The 23164-nt window shown below is 37.0% G+C and overlaps 2 protein-coding genes across 3 annotated transcripts in view; one reads left to right on the top strand and one right to left on the bottom strand.

Moving 5' to 3' along the window:
• Positions 1–23164, bottom strand: part of CCSER1 (coiled-coil serine rich protein 1) — a 1488482-nt gene that overhangs the window by 548875 nt on the left and 916443 nt on the right. The gene's annotated exons all lie outside the window — the stretch shown is intronic.
• LOC509118 (phenylalanine--tRNA ligase beta subunit-like) lies at positions 9563–11467 on the top strand. Its single transcript, XM_059887731.1, is given in 1 exon segment — positions 9563–11467. A coding segment is annotated over 1 exon segment (1770 nt). The 5' UTR covers positions 9563–9577; the 3' UTR covers positions 11348–11467.

Below are 23164 nucleotides of genomic sequence, written 5' to 3' on the forward strand. Positions count from 1 at the left end.
TCTTTTTTTTTTTTTTCAGAGAAGCTGGAAGTTGAGGCTTTTATGTAAATTTTCTATACTTTCAAATACTGTAGACCAAGGACTAAGTTTGAGATCTCTGCAAATTCTTCCTACTTTGGTTTTCACTGGCCCAATCCGCTACCCCACTTTCCTTCTTAGACTAGGATTACTTCCTTCCCACAGAATGAATGACCAAGGACCCTCCTTATGAATTCTGTCACCACGGCTGTCTCAAACGCTAAGCAGCAAAGGCATGGGCTCTTCCTTGCAGTCTATTGAGAGCTGTGGTGTCCAATAGCCACATGTAGTTATTTAAATTTAAACTATTTAAAATACAATAAGATACAAATTTGTCTATCAGTCCCAATACCCGCATTCTCAGTATTTAATAGCTATATGTGTGGCTTGTGACTCCTGTATTAGAGAGTAGGTACAGTGCATTTCCATTACTGCCAAATATCCAATTAGACACAGCTGGTATCTCAGTTCTTCAACTAATTTTAAAAATTATTTCTTTGGATCCTCTTCATATATCAGTGATGTGGCTTTCTGGCTTTTTAAAAATTCACAGACCTCAATTATCCATTGCCATTTTCTGTGCATTCTCCGCATGCTGCTTAGCACACTTCCTGGACTATATTTAGCATTCGAAAAACCAGGTAGCAATAGTAATAATATACCACTTATGATTTATGTATTCATTATTTTTCAATTAATGAAGTTAATTGTAAAGAAATATCAAATGCAGGTGTTTTAGTCAACCTTGCAACAGGCAATGAATAAATCTATATAAAGCAACACTGTTTTAGTGCTATAAATGTTTGCATATTGTTAGCTGCATAAATTCAATGTCCAGTTTATACTGCAGTGAAACAAGCTGCAGACCCGTACACTTATAGAATTTACTACATGCTATTACAGTTCTAAGAGCTTGTGTTTACTAATTAATTTACTCATGACAATAACCCATTGTATAGGTAATTATTATCTTTTATTTTATAGAATGGTACTTTCTAGTTGGCCTAGTGGTAAAGAATCCACCTGTCAATGCAGGAGACACAAAAGACTTGGGTTTGATCCTTGTGTCAGGAAGGTGCCCTGAAGAAGGAAATGGCAATTTACTCCACTATTCTTGCCTGGGAAATCCCATGGACAGAGGAGCCTTGCAGGTATAGTTCTTGGGTCATAAAAGATTTGGTAACGTATTACAGTTCTAAGTGCTCTATGTTTACTAATTGATTTACTCATTACAATAACAAGTTGTATAGGTAATTATTATCTTTTCCTTTATAGAATAGGAAACTGAGACATACAGAGATTCAGTTCAGTTCAGTCGCTCAGTCATGTCCAACTCTTTGTGACCCCATGGACTGCAGCATGCCGGGCTTCCCTGTCCATCACCAACTCCTGGAGCTTGCTCAAACTCATGTCCATCCAGTGATGCCATCCAACCATCTCATCCTCTGTCATCCCCTTCTCCTCCTGCCTTCAGTCTTTCCCAGCAACAGGGTTTTTTCCAAGGAGTCAGTTCTTTGCATCAGTTGGCCAAAGTATTGGAGTTTCAGCTTCGGCATTAGTACTTCCAATGAATATTCAGGACTGATTTACAGAGATTAAGTATCTTAAATAAATTATATGACTATTAAGCATCAGATTGGGGGCTTTAAGCTGGCCTTTTATGATTATTAGTTCTGTGACTTTGGACAAGTCCTATATTCCTTTTAAGGCCACACCCTTGTTTTTAAAATGGGTATGATAACTTAGGTGACTTTTATAAGGGTCTTAAAAACACTCAAGTACCATGTAGTAGGTACTCAATAAAGAAAGATTCCTTTTGCTTTGCTTCCCAAAGTATCTGGGTAAATCATCTTTATATTTAGTATTTACTTGTTTTAAAACAATGTTTATGAGTCTCCTGGAGCAAAGCTTGCCTTTAGTATATGATATCTTTACCAAATATCTTAAGCACTTCTGTGTGTGTGTGTGTGTGTGTGTGTGTGTGTGTGTGTGTGTGTGTTAAAAAAACCCTATGTGGTAAATATGCTACTAAATGTAGTGAGATAGATCAAATAAAATTCTGAACTAATAAATTACTTTCTGAGGACACAAATATGAATCTACTTAATGAAGAAATAAGAAAACTATGACTAGTGGATTCATGGTCCTTTCATTTGCTTTATACTATGAAAAGTATCACTCTGTATTCCTTCTTCGGACCTTGTTTGGAATGTATTTCTAGTGCATTTACATAGGGTTTTATTTTAGTCCTTATACTAAAATTAATTATGAAATTACCCTATGTCTATAATGGTCTTTAGTGGAGCTTCTAGTACTAAGTTCATTCTTTTCCTGGATCTTTATTTTTTGTTTGCTGGAGCTTATAATTATCCTGAATAGAGTATTAATATGTATTAAAGCTTCTAAATGATGTTTCTGCTACACTGTGATGTGAATGCAAAAGTATTCCCTCTGGTTATAGCTGCATCTGTCTCAAACCAACAATCTAATTTTTTCAGATCCATGGGGAGCCATGCTCATTATATTCACCAGGTTTAGAGCTTCGAGCATTAATTTTCTTTTGGACACATGAATAATCAGAAAACTGTTAACAAGCACCAAAGAAACAAGTAGATTACGTTTGTGTATTAGAGGAGGATTATGTGACCCAGTAAGAGTGTATTGCTAATATTCATGCTCTCTTTTATTCAAATTGTTATTTATTGGCATGCTTGGTAAGTATTACACATCATTGTGTGCAGATTAGAAAAATACTCTCTTTTGTTAGCAAATAATGCTTGGTTTGGTGGTATTAGATATGTCCTCTGAGTTATTTTTGCACCAGTAGTGATGTGTACTGATCATAATACATTCCCCCTTAAACACAATCATTTCAAAGGCAACATTCATGAAATACTACTTACAATTCCACCTTATCAATTCCAAACTATAGCCATATTAAGGACTCCTAAATATAAAGCCAGTATTCTTTATTTTTGATTAATGTAGAAGAAAAATACTCCATGCTATAAATACATCAAATAATTATTTAATTACAAAAATATAAGGTTATTGTTGCACTGTAGATATACAAACATATACATTGAAAGTCTCATTGTATGTGGTAGAGAGTAAGTAGTGTGTGCTGTGTGCTCAGCTGTGTCTGACTCTTTGTGACCCCAGAGACTGCAGCCTGACAGGCTCCATGGGAGTCCACGGGATTCTCCTGGAAAGAATACTAAAGTGGGTTGCCATTTCCTCCTCCAAGGAATCTTCCCAACCCAGGGATCGAACTGGAATCTCCTGCACTGGCTGGATTCTTTACCACTAGCACCATTACAATTATAGCATTTATTCTAACAAAGCAATAGTGTTCTGCATCTGAATTGTTACATACAAATAGCCAAGACATCCTGCCTGCCTAAGCTGTAATTAGTCAGTAGTTCCAAATCTTTGTTACCATGAGATAAGAACTGAGAGAGAGAAGTAAACCAAACTGACAATATAGATATACTGTCTTTATCGATCTACTGATAACTAGAGCAAGAACTAACTAAACAGGCATTTTTCTTACATATGCATGAGCTATTATGATATGCTGGAGATAATTCCTATTTTCTTAATGAAGAAAAAGAATTAACTAAACCATCCTAAAGGAGATCAGTCTTGGGTGTTCACTGGAAGGACTGATGTTGAAGCTGAAATTCCAATTCTTTGGCCACCTGATGTGAAGAGTTGCTCATTTGAAAAGACCCTGATGCTGGGAAAGATTGAAGGCAGGAGGAGCAGGGGAGGACAGAGGATGAGATGGTTGGATGGCATCACTGACTCAATGGACATGAGTTTGGGCGGACTCCGGGAGTTGGTGATGGACAGGGAGGCCTGGCAGGCTGGGGTTCATGGGGTGGCAAAGAGTTGGACACGACTGAGCATCTGAACTGAACTGAAGCCATTTAAATAAATTCACTAGTAATCACTTTTGTTATTGTCTTCTTTGGTTCCCAGTTTAGGGTTATGGATTTAGCAAATAAAAACAGAGGATATCCAGTTACATGTGAATTTCAGATAAATAATAGTTTTTAGAGTAACTGTCTCATGCATATTTGGGACACACTTAAGAAAGTTATTCACTGTTTATCTAAAAGTCAAATTTAATATGGACTTTTTCAAGTTTATCTAGGAGTCCACTCTAATCTTATCAGTTTTACAGCATTGGTTTCTACTAGCACTTGTTTGGAGAAGGCAATGGCACCCCACTCCAGTACTCTTGCCTGGAAAATCCCATGGACGGAGGAGCCTGGTAGGCTGCAGTCCATGGGGTTGCTAGGAGTCGGACATGACTGAGTGACTTCACTTTCACTTTTCACTTTCATGCATTGGAGAAGGAAATGGCAACCCACTCCAGTGTTCTTGCCTGGAGAGTCCCAGGGATGGGGGAGCCTGGTGGGCTGCTGTCTATGGGGTCGCACACGACTGAAGTGACTTAGCATAGCATAGCACTTGTTTAAATACTTCTAGAAATATCATTAAGAGAAAATAATCTCTCAATCATATTTTTGTTTTAGAAATTGAGAGGGTATATACAATTTTAAAATTGATTTAAAACAATAATTTCCTCAAAGACTTCATGCCAACCTCAGACACTGCAGGAAAAGTGAACACTTTTAGCTTTCATTCTTTATGCCTAATAAGCCATATCTTTTATTAATATCTTTCAATTAATGGGGTGCAAAAGCATGGTATCTTCCTTTAAATGAGATTGTTTAAATCCACTTAATAGCTCTTTAAACTTTACACTGAGCTGTTAACTCAGGAAGTACTTACAGAAGAAGTACTAAAATGGTACATGTGGTGGTTTAATTGAAGAATAATCATATAAATTCAATCAACTATTCTGTGAGTAAAACCAAAGATTTTATTTTCTTATCACAAAGAAAACAATTCTCAAAGATTTGGAATATATCATGATTTAAAGCATACTTCAAAGTGAGTTTGGGACAGTGATGTGCTACATGAACATTACCAGGACAGCAAGAAAATAGTTTCATGAAATGTTGAAAATTCACTAGCATTTAGAAAAACAGTAAAAATAGTTTCAAAAAATGACTTGAAACATAATTTTCAATTTCAGTTCCTTTTTTAATTCATTAAGGCCAAATGATTCAGCTAACTTTGTCATTTTTCAGTGAGAAGAAACCACAGTAGGAGACCTGAACAATGGACACGTGGGATAGAAGAAGGTTAAGAAGCAGATAGAAGGAAAAAAGAATAATGACAAAATGTGTGATGATGTATAATCTTATAGCATATATTGTGAAGAATAAAGCAAGGCTAAGGTTCGTGAACATCCCATTTAGCAAATGATCCTCTAAGAAATGCTTACTCTTGTACCAAATCCACCTCTACCTAACCTGTAAGCAACCTAAGATGCAGGATGTATTTGACTTTTGAGGGTCAAATGAGGGTAAAAAGTAGATCACTGAAAGTCAAATCCCGAGCTTGGTGCATTGAAATTGCCCCAGAAAAGGATCCTGTTAGATTTGTTATGCAGGTTGTTCGTATCTCTTCTAGCCCTATCCTCAATGAGTCCATGCTTGGTTCAGACAAAAGCTCTGAATTAAAAGTAAACAGGCAAGCTATCAAAATCAAAAGCAAACACACACACACACACACACACACACACCCACACACACACACACACCCACACACACACACCCACACCCACACCCACACAGAGCAAACTTAAAAGCTGAAGGAACTGATTTAACAGACAATCAGCTGCCAGGAGTACATTACAGAGTCTGAGGTCTATTGCAACAACAGTATTGACAGAAAGCTCAAAGAAAACAATGTCCCTTTTTAGCCAGAGTACTGTTTCTGTTAGAACAACTGTGTCTGCAAAACACTCTAACATCTTTGGCACCACTGTGCTAGTTCTTGCAAGAGGAGGAAAGTTTCAGAGAGGTTCAGCTTTGCCTCAGAACAACTTCAGTCAATAGTGACAGGATATCCTACTGGCATCAGTCACAGCAGCAGAGACAAGACTTTTCAGGATTTCTGAAGCCTCAACACATAACATCATCTCAAAGGGCCAGAGAAGAAACCAGTATGAATGAATGAAGTGAAAACAGAAAATGCTACATGTATTTCTAAGCATAGATGAGATTTTCCCTGAAGACTCTCAGAAATAAGATAAAGGTTCCAAAACAGTTGTTAAGGGACAGCTAGATAAATATTGTTTCTTTAACTATTATTCTTTCCAGTTTGTTTCTTTAACTATTATTCTTTCCAGTTTTTTGTTTTTTTTTTTTTAATTTCCAGGCTGAATTGATTAGAAAACACAAACTATAAGAGACAAACATGTTCAAAAAAACATTTGGGTCTATTTGATCAAGGCTATAAGATCTTTAGAATGTACATATTTCTGCAAACTCTTATTTACAAAGATATAACAGCTAGATGGTATCATTTCTTCTTAAAATTTCTTGTACACTCAAAAATATGTTATATATAACAGATTGCTACATAAAATACTACACTGAAAAATAAAAATACTATTGTGCTCTTTTCAGATGAGTTTTCTTATATGATTTTGTGGTAATTTACATAAAAGAGAATTACTAATATATACTATGTTCAAGAGTCTGTAAGGTAGCATTATGTCCTAAATGTTAAGTAAAAATAAAAGATACAACTCACATAATTTGGATCTACTAGCCTTCTTTGGCGGAGAAGGCAATGGCATCCCACTCTAGTACTTTTGCCTAGAAAATCCCACAGACGGAGGAGCCTGGTAGGCTGCAGTCCATGGGCTCGCTAGAGTCGGACACGACTGAGTGACTTCACTTTCACTTTTCACTTTCATGAATTGGAGAAGGAAATGGCAACCCACTCCAGTGTTCTTGCCTGGAGAATCCCAGGGACGGCGGGGCCTGGTGGGAGGCCGTCTATGGGGTCTCACAGAGTCGGACACGACTGAAGCGACTTAGCAGGAGCCTTCTTTGGGGTAAGATAATTGAAACAAGTCAGTTATTTTCTTTCTAGGGGTGATTAAGGTTTATTTTCTCATCCAACCTGAATACTATTTAAGAATTAAGAAACCCCATCTGTGCAAATTTTTCTTAATACAGACAAAAAAATGGTATTCACAGGTCTTATAGACTTTATTAGCAAATGGCAAAACTTTAATTTCTCATTAGAGCTCTTATTTATAAATTAAATAAATCAGTGCTTCTTAGATGATCTATGGTGAAGAATCATTTTCAACTTTTCAATCTATTACAGACCAAAATTGGAATTGGCAGCAATTTCTCTTTTTGAATGCTATCATCAGTTTAAAATTATATATAATTCTTTCTTCTTTGGAGGCTGTTAGGTAAATATGCCATATTTGTTCACAGTTGCCCATAACTGGAGCAAAAGTTTAAAGAAATAGCTACATGTGATGACAAAGGTTTACTTACGGGCAACCATCATGCTGTCTAAAGCTAGTGTGGCATGCACTGCACTCTAAGGATCCCATTTATCAATGACTACTGTGGCATTTCAGGGGGGATTTCCATGTAATTCACTTTAAAGTCCATGTAATATGCCTCTTCTGACTGGGTTACATAATATTATTCATTATTATTGATTTCTCTCTCTAGTGGTAAGCAGTGGATGTAAATGTGCTTATGAAGAGAAGAATGTCTGGGTGTGGGCAAGATGAAACATGACCAGAGGCATAAGTTTGCCTTATTTATTCTTTAAATAATCATGTGGACTAAAGCTGATGATATTGCCTTTTATGCTCTTGATATTATTCAAATTTCACAGTTGCTAAGGCAAACTGAGGAGTTCTCTTAAAAGGTAAGCTAGAATCATTTGTGTGTTTAGACCTAATAAAGCACCATTATGGCTTTTGTAATGGAAAATTAAATAGTTAAAAAATAGATTATGAACAGTTTTACATAAAATCCATGAATATTATGTTTGAAATTTGGAAGTAGCCAGTGTGGAGCATTTTGAATGAGAGTATTGATCCAAATATGTATTTCATAAATTAATTTATATATAGGTTTATTTACAGAGACATAAGCAAAGACCTTGTCCTAAAAATTAGGATAAATATTGAAATGGAGTATTTTAAAAGAGCACATTAGGATATAAACTGAAATTCTGAATAGTAAAAATAAAAATATCCACTATCATATTGAACTTGAACTCATAACATTCTAGTCATTCATTAATAACCATTTATCAGGAGGCTGTGTCAGATAGTATACCACCTGAAGGAGGTCGACTTGATCTGTGCTCTCAGAGCAGTGTAGGACGGCAAAGTCAACTAAACAGTCAATGAATAAGTCATTATCACAAGAGTGATCCTAAGACAGGGGAAATATAGAATGCTGTAAGAACACAGAGGGGGCATTTAAATTTACAACTGTAGGGTAAGTAGAAATTCGTCCAGGAAAACATAGGGGTCAGGGGGTAATGTACCAGGCAGAAGAGGGGGTAGCATTAAAAAAGACACAGATATTTGAGACACTATGGTACTAAACTTAGGAAAAAAAAAAAAGGCAAAGAAATAAGTTGGTAGACAAAAAGTTCAGTACACTGGAAGTGTCAAGACATGAAGCAAAAGAGGTGGGCATACAGCAGATTATGGAGGGTTTGATAAGCATGTTAAGGAAACAGATTCTTATTTATCCTAAGGTAATGGAAAGTCATTAAAGATTTTAAAGACTAGGGAATGTTTTAGTAAGATGGTATCAAAAGTCAAAGAGCCTGGAAAATGGCATCAAGACTGAAGATATAAAGATACAGACAGAGATAATTGAGAGTAGTAGTCAAATGAGAGCTGAAGATAACCTGATTATTTGGGTAACTCAAATATTTGAACAGAAAGTGAAAGTGAAGTCGCTCAGTCGTGTCCCACTCTTTGTGACCCCATGGACTATATCCAACCACGCTCCTCCATCCGTGGGATTTTCCAGGCAAGAGTACTGGAGTAGGGTGCCATTTCCTTCTCCAGAGGATCTTCCTGACCCAGGGATCAAACCATGTTTCCGGCATTGTAAGCAGACGCTTTACCGTCTAAACCACCAGGGAAGTCAGGCAACCCGAATATTTGGATAAATCAAGTAATTGATAATTATCAATTATCTCCATTATCAAATACTGGGACTTAATAAGATTTAAAGTAGCAAATGAAGAAGTAGAGAACAATGGCTTTCTGGCTTCCCTGGTACTGTTTATTGAGAAAGGATATACTAGAGAAAGTACAGTTTGGTTTGGGGACTCAGAATATAGTTTAAGATACGCTGAGCATTGAGAAATGCAAGTCTGAAGTACATGATAGGTGGCTGAGCTGAGGAAAAAGATGAAAGAAGGTGAGAAACATTACTTTGTAACTAAAACTGTGGCTTAAAAGGAGATCATCCAATAAAAAAAACACAGTAATTTGATGGCTCTATGTATTCTATGCATTGGAGATTTATACATGAAACTAGGTACTTCATTTTCTCCTCGACTAAGTCTAGGATCAAATCATCATAATAAAGACTTTAGCTCCGCGCAGGCGCAGTGGGCAGGACTCGCCATGCCGACTGTCAGCGTGAAGTGAGATCTGCTCTTCCGAGCCCTGGGCCGGACCTACACTGATGAAGAATTTGATGAACTGTGCTTTGAATTTGGACTGGAACTTGATGAAATTACATCTGAAAAGGAAATTATAAGTAAGGAACAAGGTAATGAAAAGGCCCATGGGGCCTCTGATGTTGTTCTCTACAAAATTGACGTCCCTGCCAATAGATATGACCTGCTGTGTCTGGAAGGATTGGTTCGAGGACTTCAAGTCTTCAAAGAAAGGATAAAGACTCCGATGTATAAACGGGTAATGCCTAAAGGAGAAATCCAGAAGTTGATCATCACAGAAGAGACAGCTAAAATACGCCCGTACACTGTTGCAGCGGTTCTCCGAAACATAAAGTTTACAAAAGATAGATATGACAGCTTCATTGAACTTCAGGAGAAATTACATCAGAACATTTGCAGGAAAAGAGCCTTGGTTGCTATTGGTACCCATGATTTGGACACTTTGTCAGGTCCATTTACTTACACTGCAAAGAAACCTTCTGATATCAAATTCAAGCCTCTAAATAAGAGTAAAGAGTATACAGCCTGTGAACTGATGAACATATACAAGACTGACAACCAGCTTAAACATTATTTACATATAATTGAAAATAAACCTCTGTACCCAGTTATCTATGATAGCAAAGGTGTCGTCCTTTCCATGCCTCCAATCATCAACGGAAACCATTCCAAAATAACAGTAAATACGAAAAATGTATTTATTGAGTGCACAGGAACTGACTTTACTAAGGCAAAAATAGTTCTTGATGTCATTGTTACCACGTTCAGTGAATATTGTGAGAATCAGTTTACGGTTGAAGCAGCTGAGGTAGTTTTTCCTAATGGAAAATTACATACCTTTCCAGAACTGGCTTATCGAAAGGAGATGGTGAGAGCTGACCTAATTAACAAAAAAGTTGGGATCAGAGAAACTCCAGAAAATCTTGCCAAGCTTCTGACCAGGATGTGTTTAAAGTCAGAAGTCATAGGCGATGGGAATCAGATCGAGGTTGAAATCCCCCCGACCAGAGCTGACATTATCCACGCCTGTGATATCATAGAAGACGCAGCTATTGCTTACGGATATAACAACATTCAGATGACTCTCCCGAAAACGTACACCATAGCTAATCAATTTCCCCTAAATAAACTCACAGAACTCCTGAGACAGGACATGGCAGCTGCCGGATTCACCGAAGCACTTACCTTTGCTCTGTGCTCCCAAGAAGATATTGCTGACAAACTGGGTATGGATATCTCTGCAACCAAGGCCGTCCACATAAGTAATCCTAAAACGGCTGAATTCCAGGTGGCACGCACTACCCTTCTTCCTGGCCTCCTCAAGACCCTAGCTGCCAATCGGAAGACGCCACTTCCTCTGAAGCTGTTTGAAATTTCTGACATTGTAATAAAAGATTCTAGCAGAGATGTGGGTGCAAGAAACTACAGGCATCTCTGTGCTGTTTATTACAACAAGAATCCTGGGTTTGAGATAATCCATGGGCTTCTGGATAGAATCATGGAGCTGCTTGACGTGCCTCCTGGTGAAAAGAAGGGAGGATATGCAATCAAAGCATCAGAAGGCCCTGTGTTCTTTCCTGGGCGATGTGCAGAGATCTTTGCCCGGGGCCAGAGCATCGGGAAGCTGGGGGTCCTTCATCCCGACGTTATCACCAAGTTCGAGCTGACTATGCCCTGCTCCTGCGTGGAAATCAACATTGAGCCATTTTTGTGAAGATGAGTCTCTGCTGTGGGGTTGTCTCCCCGAGGGTCTTTCTCTTCTCCTGGATGCCCTTTAGTCGTCCACACAGGAAGTCCACTTGTGCATTGATGTTGAATAAAGTAGAAAGCAGTGAAAAAAAAAAATAAAAAAATAAAATGTTCCTGTGAAATATTATCAAATTTATCAATCCTTAGAGATCTAGAATCTTAAGAAACTATAGACCACTTCTTTGTGGCTACAGAAATATACCGATGGTCAGAATAAATAGATAGATCAGTTCAGTTCAGTTCAGTGGCTCAGCCGTGTCCGACTCTTTGCGACCCCATGAATCGCAGCAAACCAGGCCTCCCTGTCCATCACCAACTCCCAGAGTTCACTCAGACTCAGGTCCATCGAGTCAGTGATGCCATCCAGCCATCTCATCCTCTGTCGTCCCCTTCTCCTCCTGCCCCCAATCCCTCCCAGCATCAGAGTCTTTTCTAATGAGTCAACTCTTTGCATAAGGTGGCCAAAGTACCGGAGTTTCAGCTTTAGCATCATTCCTTCCAAAGAAATCCCAGGGCTGATCTCCTTCAGAATGCACTGGTTGGATCTCCTTGCAGTCCAAGGGACTCTCAAGAGTCTTCTCCAACACCACAGTTCAAAAGCATCAATTCTTTGGCGCTCAGCCTTCTTCACAGTCCAAATCTCACATCCATACATGACCACAAGAAAAAACATAGCCTTGACTAGACGGACCTTTGTTGGCAAAGTAATGTCTCTGCTTTTCAATATGCTATCTAGGTTGGTCATAACTTTCTCTCCAAGGAGTAAGCGTCTTTTAATTTCATGGCTGCAGTCACCATCTGCAGTGATTTTGGAGCCCAAAAAAATAAAGTCTGACACTGTTTCCACTGTTTCCCCATCTATTTCCCATGAAGTGATGGGACTGGATGCCATGATCTTAGTTTTCTGAATGTTGAATTTTAAGCCAACTTTTTTACTCTCCTCTTTCACCTTAATCAAGAGGCTTTTTAGTTCCTCTTCACTTTCTGCCATAAGGGTGGTGTCATCTGCATATCTGAGGTTATTGATATTTCTCCCAGCAATCTTGATTCCAGCTTGTGTTTCTTCCAGTCCAGCGTTTCTCATGATGTACTCTGCATATAAGTTAAATAAGCAGGGTGATAATATACAGCCTTGACGAACTCCTTTTCCTATTTGGAACCAGTCTGTTGTTCCATGTCCAGTTCTGACTGTTGCTTCCTGACCTGAATACAGATTTCTCAAGAGGCAGGTCAGGTGGTCTGGTATTCCCATCTCTTTCAGAATTTTCCACAGTTTATTGTGATCCACACAGTCAGAGGCTTTGGCATAGTCAATAAAGCAGAAATAGATGTTTTTCTGGAACTCTCTTGCTTTTTTCATGATCCAGTGGATGTTGGCAATTTGGTCTCTGGTTCCTCTGACTTTTCTAAAACCAGCTTGAACATGAGGAAGTTCACAGTTCATGTATTGCTTAAGCCTGGCTTGGAGAATTTTGAGCATTACTTTACTAGCATGTGAGATGAGTGCAATTGTGCAGTAGTTTGAACATTCTCTGGCATTACCTTTCTTTGGGACTGGAATGAAATAGATAGAAATAAACTTAATAACCTGGGGATAGCCTTCAGTTCAGTTCAGTCGCTCAGTTGTGTCCGACTCTTTGCAACCCCATGAATTGCAGCCTTAGGACACAGCAAATGTCAGATTCCAGAGTACATGGCGGATTTCACTTAGATAAATTCCTGGTTCATGCAGTTTCATTGTTATTCCCAGAAGGTTCTTCAGTGACCTTCCTGAGCTTTCCTTATTTAGTATTTCCTCCTCTTTTTATATAACATATAAATAAGAAATATCATGTAGTTTTGAATGTTGGGCAATCTGAGCTTTGTAACTCTATATTTAAATGGCTGGTAAAGATACTCTTCCTGCTTAAATTCAATCTACAATTAAAAGCAATACTGGTGGAAAGCTGATGTCCAGTGTAAAATATCTTTAGCAATGATTTTTCAATCCTTCCAAATCTCTCCATTCTATTCACTTTCCCATCATCCTGCATTGCTGTCATTTGAAAACTTGTTCATTTTCTTCAGGCCTCTACTTTTCCCTTTATGAGATGGAGAAAGAGTTAAGAGGTTGCAAGAGCTGATCTTACCTCTGTTTTCACTTAGGAAATAAAGGCCCTTAGATATAAGCTCTAATTTACTGCTTTCTCTACTGCTGATCCCCTTTGTTCTAATAACCTTATCATTTTATTCACTTATTCTTACTGTGTGTGTAACGTCACTTCAATCACGTCCAACTCTTTATGACCCCATGGACCATAGCCCGCCAGGCTCCTAGGTCCATGGGATTCTTCAGGCAAGAATACTGGAGTGGGTTGCCATGCCCTCCTCCAGGGGACCTTCCCAACCCAGGGATCGAACCCACATGTCTTGTCACCTGCATGGGCAGGTGGGTTCTTTACACTAGCGCCACTTGGGAAGCCCCTTTATTCTTATTACTCCCACCAAAAAACTATTTACCAGACACATTCTTCCAGATTTAGACCAGTTCCTCACTACTGAACTTTATTCCATATCCTGTATTATTTTTCTTAACCACTTCTTCCTCTCCTGAGTTAAAACTCCCTCTCCTTACTCCCACCTTACCCTTAACACATAAAGAAAAAGCTTGAATCACTCTCTTTAAATATAAAACTAAATAGTTACCTAACTAACATAAAGCAAACAAACAAAATACAGCAACAAAAATCTTTCTAAAACCATATACATCCCCACTACGCATTGTGAAGGATGTTACTTAAAGTGTGTTAAATGCTTATTCATGTCTGACTCTTTGCAACCCCATATACTGTAGCCCACCAGTTTCCTCTGTCCATGGAATTTTCAAAGCAAGAATACTGGAGTGGGTTACTTCTCCAGGGGATTTTCCCAACCCAGGGATTGTACCTGGGTCTCCCACATGGCAGGCAGATTCTTTACTGTCTGAGCCATCAGGAACCCCTACGTAAACTAAACATGCACCATTTCTAATTTCATGTACAGTATCTAGTACACAACACTTTATGCAACCATAAAAATTTATATTTTTAAAAGGCATATCTATTATATGCTATAGATAGCATATATAGTGCGGAGAAGGCAATGGCACCCCACTCCAGTACTCTTGCCTGGAAAATTCCATGGATGGAGAAGCCTGGTAGGCTGCAGGCCATGGGGTCTCGAGGAGTCTGACACAACTGAGAGACTTCACTTTCACTTTTCACTTTCCTGCATTTCCTGCATTCCTCACATTTCCTGCCGCCTGGCCCTGGGCGGCAGAGAGTCTGGCTGGCCCAGCACAGATTCTGCCTGTGAGAAGGAAATGGCAACCCACTCCAGTGTTCTTGCCTGGAGAATCCCAGGGACAGGGGAGCCTGGTGGCTGCCGTCTATGGGGTCACACAGAGTCGGACACAACTGAAGCGACTTAGCAGCAGCAGCAGCAGCATATATAGTGTGTGCATACACATAGATAAAATTTCTTTTTTCAGAATATCAACAGAGATCTATTAGCAATGGTAGGTAATTGAAATAGAAAAATATTAATTTACATATTATTTTATAGAATGTACAATAACTATCATGGTGATAATTACAGTAGAGATCATAGTAAAAGTGATGATGATGGTGTTGATGACAATAATGATGCTGATTATTTTAAATAAAGCAGTATATTTAAAATGCATAAGGGATAACTCTTCTGTTGTTTACTCAAGCCAAAAGAAATGTTCACAAATGATTGTAAAATGTTTATTCTACTGACATTTATATTACAGATTAAGCCTTTAATGACATAAAACAGTATGAAATTACTTAAAAATTGTTTCACTGAGATCAAAGTTAATTTGTTAATTATACTTTTGAATAAAAATTAAAAACACATATAGTTAACCTTCAAAAAAAAAAAAAGTACATATATAAAACTATGAGTTATTCAACCTAATCCAGTCAACCTCAAATGAAAATTGAGAGACATTTAAACTATACTTACTGTTGCTGTTGTTGTTTATTACAAATATTTCCTACTACTTAAAGCCAACAGCTAGTGTAAATCACATGAATGTAAGTGAAGGACCTTTTATCCAAATAAGAAATCTATTCAGTAATAAGTTACTTAGAGGAATGATCAAAACACTTTTCAACCAAAATCTTTATAAATCATATACCCAGGCTACCTGTAATTTTTCATCTTTACAAAATTATATTAATCTGTAATGTTTTATACTTGAATAATACTAAGGTTTCTATACATGTAGAACTTTAAATATTTTAATAGTATTAAAAAAAATACATGACCTGAATAAGAACCTTTTCAGACAATGAAATTGAAATTTATTCTCTAGTTATTATTGAAAGAACTTTAATACACTAGGTAAGAAACTGAAATATCATATTCTTGAATAAGTAAAAGTAATCTTTTACCTATCAAATTAACTACAATATTTATGTAAACTTTATAATAAGCACATGTTAATAGAAATTTAAATATTCCTTTCTCTCCAAAGGGAACCATCCTCCACTAGTAGGAATGTAAATTGGTGCAGTCACTACGGAAAACAGTACAGAGGTTTTTCATAAAACTAAAATTAGGGCTGTCATCAGTTCAGTAGCGCAGTCGTGTCCAATTATTTGTGACCCCATGGACTGCAGCACGCCAGGCCTCCTTGTCCATTACCAACTCCAGGAGTTTAATCAAACTCATGTCCATTAAGTCTGTGATGTCATCCAACCATCTTATCCTCCGTTGTCCCCTTCTCCTCCTGCCTTCAATCCTCCCACCTTCCCAGCATCACGGTCTTTTCCAATGAGTCAGTTCTTTGCATCAGGTGGCCAAAGTATTGGAGTTTCAGCTTCAACATCAGTCCTTCCAATGAACACTAAAGACTGATCTCCTTTAAGATGGACTGGTTGGATCTCCTTGCAGTCCAAGGGACTCTTAAGAGTGTTCTCCAACATCACAGTTCAAAATCATAAATTCTTCAGTGCTCAGCTTTCTTTATAATCCAGTGCTCACATCCAAACATAACTACTGGAAAACCATAGCTTTGCCTACAGACTTTTGTTGGCAAAGTAATGTCTCTACTTTTAATACACTGTCTAGGTTGGTCATAACTTTTCTTCCAAGGAATAAGTGTCTTTTAATTTTGTGGCTGCAGTCACCATCTACAGTGATTTTGGAACCCCAAAAAATAGCCTTCCACTGTTTCTCCATCTATTTGCCATGAAGTGATGGGACTGGATGCCATAATCTTAGTTTTCTGAATGTTGAGCTTCAAGACAACTTTTTCACTCTCCTCTTTCACTTTCATCAAGAGGCTTTTTAGTTCCTCTTAGCTTCATGCCATAAGGGTGGTGTCATCTGCATATCTGAGATTATTGATATTTCTCCAGGCAATCGTGATTCCAGCTTGTGCTTCTTCCAGTCCAGCGTTTCTCATGATGTACTCTTTATAGAAGTGAAATAAGCAGGGTGACAATATACAGCCTTGACATACTCCTTTTCCTATTTGGAACCAGTCTGTTGTTCTATGTCCAGTTCTGACTGTTGCTTCCTGACCTGAATACAGATTTCTCAAGAGGCAGGTCAGATGCTCTGGTATTCCCATCTCTTTCAGAATTTTCCACAGTTTATTGTGATCCACACAGTCAAAGGCTTTGGCATAGTCAATAAAGCAGAAGTATATGTTTTTCTGAAATTCTCATAGTTTTCCATGATCCAGCGGATGTTGGCAATTTGATCTCTGGTTCCTCTGCCTTTTCTAAATCCAACTTGAACATCTGGAAGTTCATGATTCAGGTACTACTGAAGCCTGGCTTGGAGAATTTTGAGCATTACTTTCCTCGCGTGTGATATGAGTGCAATTGTGCAGTAGTTTGAGCATTCTTTGGCATTACTTTCCTTTGGGACTGGGATGAAAGCTGACCTTTTCCAGTCCTGTGGCCACTGCTGAGTTATCCAAATTTGCTGGCATACTGAATGTAGTACTTTCACAGCATCATCTTTTAGGATTTGAAATAGCTTAACTGGAATTCTATCACCTCCACTAGGTTTCTTCATAGTGATGCTTCCTAAGGCCCACTTGACTTCATATTCTAGGATGTCTGACTCTAGGTGAGTGATCACATCATCGTGATTATCTGGGTCGTGAAGATCTTTTTTGTACAGTTCTTCTGTGTATTCTGGTCTCCCTTGTGGCTCAGCTGGTAAAGAATCTGTCCGCAATGTGGGAGACCTGGGTTCAATTCCTGGATTGGGAAGATCCTCTGGAGAAGGGAAAGGCTGCCCACTTCAGTATTCTGGCCTGGAGAATTCCATGGACTGCATAGTACTCTTGCTTGGAGAATCCCATGGAGGCAGGAGCCTGGTGGGCCACAGTCCAAGGGGTTGCAAAGAGTCGGACATGACTGAGTGACTTCACTCACTCACTCTGTGTATTCTGGCCAGAAATTCCAATCCTATACATAGATCCAGAGAAAACTGTAATTCAAAAAGATACATGCACCCCAATGTTCATTACAGCACTATTACAATAGCCAAGACATGGAAATAACCTAAATGTCCATTAGCACATTGGATAGAGGATTGGTATATTTATAAAAATCGAACATACTCAGTCATAAATAAGAATGAAATAATGCCATCTGCAGCAACCTAAATGGACCTAGAGATTGCTATGCTAAGTGAAGTAAGTCAGAAATTGAAAGATTAATACTATATGGTATTACTTATATATGGAATCCAAAATATGACACAAATGTACTTATTTATGAAATAGAAACATACTAAAGGTCATAGAAAACAAACTTATGGTTACAAAAGGGGAAAAGGGATGGAGGAGGAATACATTAGGAGTTTTCTGATTAGCAGATACAAACTACTCTATATAAAACAAGTAAAAAAGCAAGGTCCTACTCTAGAGCCCAAGGAACTATATTCAATATCCTGTAACAAACCATAATGAAAAAGAAAATGCATAGCTATATGTGTGTGTGGTGTGTGTATATACATACATACATACATATATATATATATATATATAAATGAATTACTTTGTTGTACATCAGAAACTAACACAACTTTGTTAATTAACTACAGTTCAATAAAAAATATTTTCTTTCAAATATAAAAATAAATGTTAATAAATCAAATATATAAAACAATGTCTGAGAAAACTACATCTCTAGAACTTTAAAATCATTATTTATATGGAAAAGATTGATAAAACTTTAATAAATGTATGTCTCAAAGAATCTGGTTTATGGATTATTCAGTGCCTTGTGTAATTTTTTTTTTTCATCACTCCCTCTCTTTCTTTTCTACCTTCCTTCTTTCTATTTAAATAACTAGGATTCTGACTTTAATTCCATGTGAAGATCAGAGACAGTACATAATCACAGTAGCAGATTATTTAAAACAAATTGTTAAAAAAAATATTTGAAAAGCAATAGATCCAAATAAAAATCTGCATTGGCATTATTTTTTTCACTATAATTTAATTTAACTAGTTTACCAGTAAAATAAGAACTTTTCTGGTATACTTTCCAATTCAGTTGAAACTAAATTGCATTCAAGGCATTGAAATATGTATAATATCATATATGAAACAAGTCGCCAGTCCAGGTTCGATGCACGATACTGGATGCTTGGGGCTGGTGCACTGGGATGACCCAGAGGGATGGTATGGGGAGGGAGGAGGGAGGAGGGTTCAGGATGGGGAACACATGTATACCTGTGGCAGATTCATTTTGATGTATGGCAAAACCAATACAATATTGTTAAGTTAAATAAAATAAAATTTAAAAAAAAAGAAAACTATAAGCTTATGAAATAAACATAAAAGTTTATAGTGAAACTGTGACTTTCCTATAGTATTATTATATTTAAATTACATAATGGTAAGATGAGTTATTAGATAATAAAATAGACAAATAAACTAGCATCATTTAATAAATGTAGAATGGAGATATAATTTTATTCAGAATATGCTTTATATTTTGAGCCAGTGAGTTATACTATTCGGGTGCATTTATGTATTTTTTTTTATTTAAAATAAATGTAAAGCTTGGAAGAGTAATTTATCCTCATAATTTCCACTGAGATAAACTGTGGGTTTAACTCTCTCCAAAATGAAATTTCCTGTGACAAATGTCACCTTCCAGTCCTACATAAACAGAATTTAATTACCTTTTTATGACAACCCAAATTTTTCATTGCAAAAAATATATATAATGTGTCTTAATAGTATTTGTTATTTTTGGCATAAATCATGTCAAATATTTGACTCAATCTCTCATTCAGGATATGTATAAAGTAGATGCTTACTAATATTTTAAAATTTATGTTTATATTTATATTAAATTTGTCAAGAAATAAGAAACTGACTTTGTTTAAAAAACAACTTTATGTCACAATGAATATAATAGCTTTATGTAAAGATATTAAATGAAACTTAGTTGCTCAGTACTCAAAAGAATTCACTAGATAATAAAGTGCTTAAGGTTTACAGAATATAACTCTTATAGAATATAATGCTTAATGAATATATTAGTTTTTGTAGCACAAGTGGCGGTGGTTGGAGAGTTGACGCACAGAAGTAGAAGCAGTAAAAGTGACTAGGAGTAGTCTTGGGGTTGAAGAAAAAGCAAGTCATTTAGAAAAAGCTGGTAGAATTTATGCTTTTATCAAGCCTATCAGAAATGGTCCTAGAAGTTTTTCTTTTATGGTAATATTTGGAGATTTTAATCTACATTGAAAAAGACAGCCTAGATTTATGAGGCTTGAAATAGATAAGCAATACCAAAATCCATCTCCAAGGACCAGCAGGCATCCCCGGAAAAAAGTTAAAAGTCTGCCAAAACGTCTGAAAATCTCACTCTCATAAGTAATAAGTAACATCCTCATTTATATATTCATGAAAACTATAACATGATGTGCTTGGATTTTTAAACTGGCAGCATAATTTTAGATTGGGATTATAACCTCTTACAGAAGGTTATTAGAGAGTTGGAAAAAGAAGGAAAATGAAAAATGTTGAGAGACAGATATAGAGGACTTGATGAAAGAAAAGACTTGGATCCAGAAAACCCTATTGGAGACTTCTAGAGTAGGGTGAAAGTTTACCAAAGTCAGACAAATGTTTTCTATCACTTGCTTCAAATTCCATTAATATATCTTCATTTTCTCCCCAGGCTGGGTAATTTATATGACTTTGGGCAACTGAAACTCTTTGAGACAAGCCCCATTTACGTTTCAACAAGAAGGCATTCAGATAACTGTAATCACTTTCCTATCTTTACTTCCTTGAAAAAGACCCCAGGTTACAGGCAGTCCTGGGAGTGCCTTGGGCATTTAACAACCAGAAGGCTCATTCCCCTCTGAAATAATTATGAAAATTAATCTTGATAATGTGTCTGTGTAAAAATGCCTGGTGACATGTAAAACACAATAAAATGGGAAGTAGTCTTAATATACTAAATAGTCGAACCACAGTTTTCCTGAAGACTAAATAGCAGTAACATCTTTACACTCACTGGAACACTATCAACATTTTATTCTCTCAATTGACATAAGAACCTGTCCTTAGCATTGTCAGGGCAATCACTTAGTGGAAGGAAACCTTGTGTTCATCTTTTGCCACTAGTCCAGACAGAGTAGCTTTCAAGGCTATTGAGCTGAAAAGTAGATGAAGGTAGACAAGAAAATTATTTCCTAGAGTCATTTCTGAGTTTAAAAACACCAAAACACTAGATGTACAATGTTCAGACTGAATAGAGAAAAAGGTACCCAGGACAACATTCTCCCTATTCACTTCATGCTTCTCTCTCAAAGTCCCTCTCCTAGTTAGTGAAAGATGACAGGAACGTGCCCCCTTCATCCCACCTTTGCTAATATAGAACAAGAGGCCAAAGTCTTGGAGCTCAAGAATCAAAATAGTGTCTCCATGACCTTGTTTCATCGTCCAGAATCAGGTTGAAAGGATTCAGAAATAATACCAACTGGATAAAAAAATTACTCAGAAATACATAAAATGTTAACACCAAAGACAGAATATTTTCATTCAGGAGCAAATCAGGTAACGCTTAAACAATAAATCTAGTAATATTAGAAAAGCTTTCAAAAATTGAGATTTTGAGTATTTGAAAGTTCCTACTGAAGTTTTTCTCATTGATTATTTTTGTCTAACATCTGTAGTACTGGATTACAGATGTAATCCATCTGTAACACTGGATACTCGATGTTAAAAAGGAAATAACATTCAGATGCCCTTTAAAAAAAAAAAAATCCTTAGTTTAATACTGAGATAGAAATTGTTAGGCGGCTACTGTAGGAACTCTGAGACCTTGGTCTGTTTTAATAAACATCCTGCTCCATTAACCTAAAACTACACCCTTTGCCTGAATTTCTGACTCTCAGAGAAATGTATGCTTGGCCTGATAAATTATCAGCACTCAGATCCAGGAAAGGGTAGTAAGTAACTTTTGTTCCATTAACTGGTGATCATTGACTTTTAGCCTATACATCTAGTCCACTGTAAAATGGCTGAGGGTCATAAGAAAAGGTCAGGGGATGGTGACTTAATGTCTAAAAAAGCTAACAATCTGAGTATCGAAAGAAGCCATAAAGATATCAACTTATACACTGTGACCTTTAACCTGATTGACTAGAAATGACATATATTAAAAGTCAGAACCAATCAGAAAAGTACAAATCAATACTAGTAAGGACATGAACTGCTGTAATACCTGCCTTTTCAGGGCTCTTCACCCCCTCTCAGAGGCTATGCTAAGAGCTTTGTACTTTCTTTCTCTCTAAAGTAAATCCTGTTTACTTGCTGCTGTGAGTATTTGTGTTTGTGAAGATCATTCTTTGGCTCCATGAAAAAGAACTAGGATCCCCATCCCATTTTGATGGGATTATTTTTTAATTTGACAGGCCCGTCAAACTTAAGGAAGTAATTATACTGACTAAAATAATTATGTGCATATACATTTGATTTCATTCTGAAAGTTAAAATGACTTCATTATTGCTTAATTTTTACCTGTTTGCTAACAAGATTATTTTTAAAAAGTATTTTAAAATCAGTTTGAACATCATGTCAAAGAAGAAATATGACTTGAAATTTTGAAAAATGAAACAACTGTGTTCATAAGATTAATATTTCCACAGACCAATGAACATAAGTATTATGCTATATAATTAGATTGATTTTTTTAAATATCATACTCAGAATTCAAACGTGAATCATGAACTTCCAGATGTTCAAGCTGGTTTTAGAAAAGGCAGAGGAACCAGAGATTAAATTGCCAACATCCACTGGATCATCGAAAAAGCAAGAGAGTTCCAGAAAAACATCTATTTCTGCTTTATTGACTATGCCAAAGCCTCTGACTGTGTGGATCACAATAAACTGTGGAAAATTCTGAAAGAGGTGGGAATACCAGACCACCTGATCTGCCTCTTGAGAAATTTGTATGCAGGTCAGGAAGCAACAGTTAGAATGGGACATGGAACAACAGACTGGTTCCAAATAGGAAAAGGAGTTCGTCAAGGCTGTATATTGTCACCCTGCTTATTTAACTTATATGCAGAGTACATCATAAGAAATGCTGGGCTGGAAGAAGCACAAGCTGCAATCAAGATTGCTGGGAGAAATATCAATAACCTCAGATATGCAGATGACACCACCCTTATGGCAGAAAGAGAAGAGGAACTAAAGAGCCTAATTATGAAAGTGAAAGAGGAGAGTGAAAAAGTTGTCTAAAG

Source organism: Bos taurus, chromosome 6 (genome assembly GCF_002263795.3).
Source record: "Bos taurus isolate L1 Dominette 01449 registration number 42190680 breed Hereford chromosome 6, ARS-UCD2.0, whole genome shotgun sequence".
In the NCBI taxonomy this organism is placed as follows: domain Eukaryota; kingdom Metazoa; phylum Chordata; class Mammalia; order Artiodactyla; family Bovidae; genus Bos; species Bos taurus.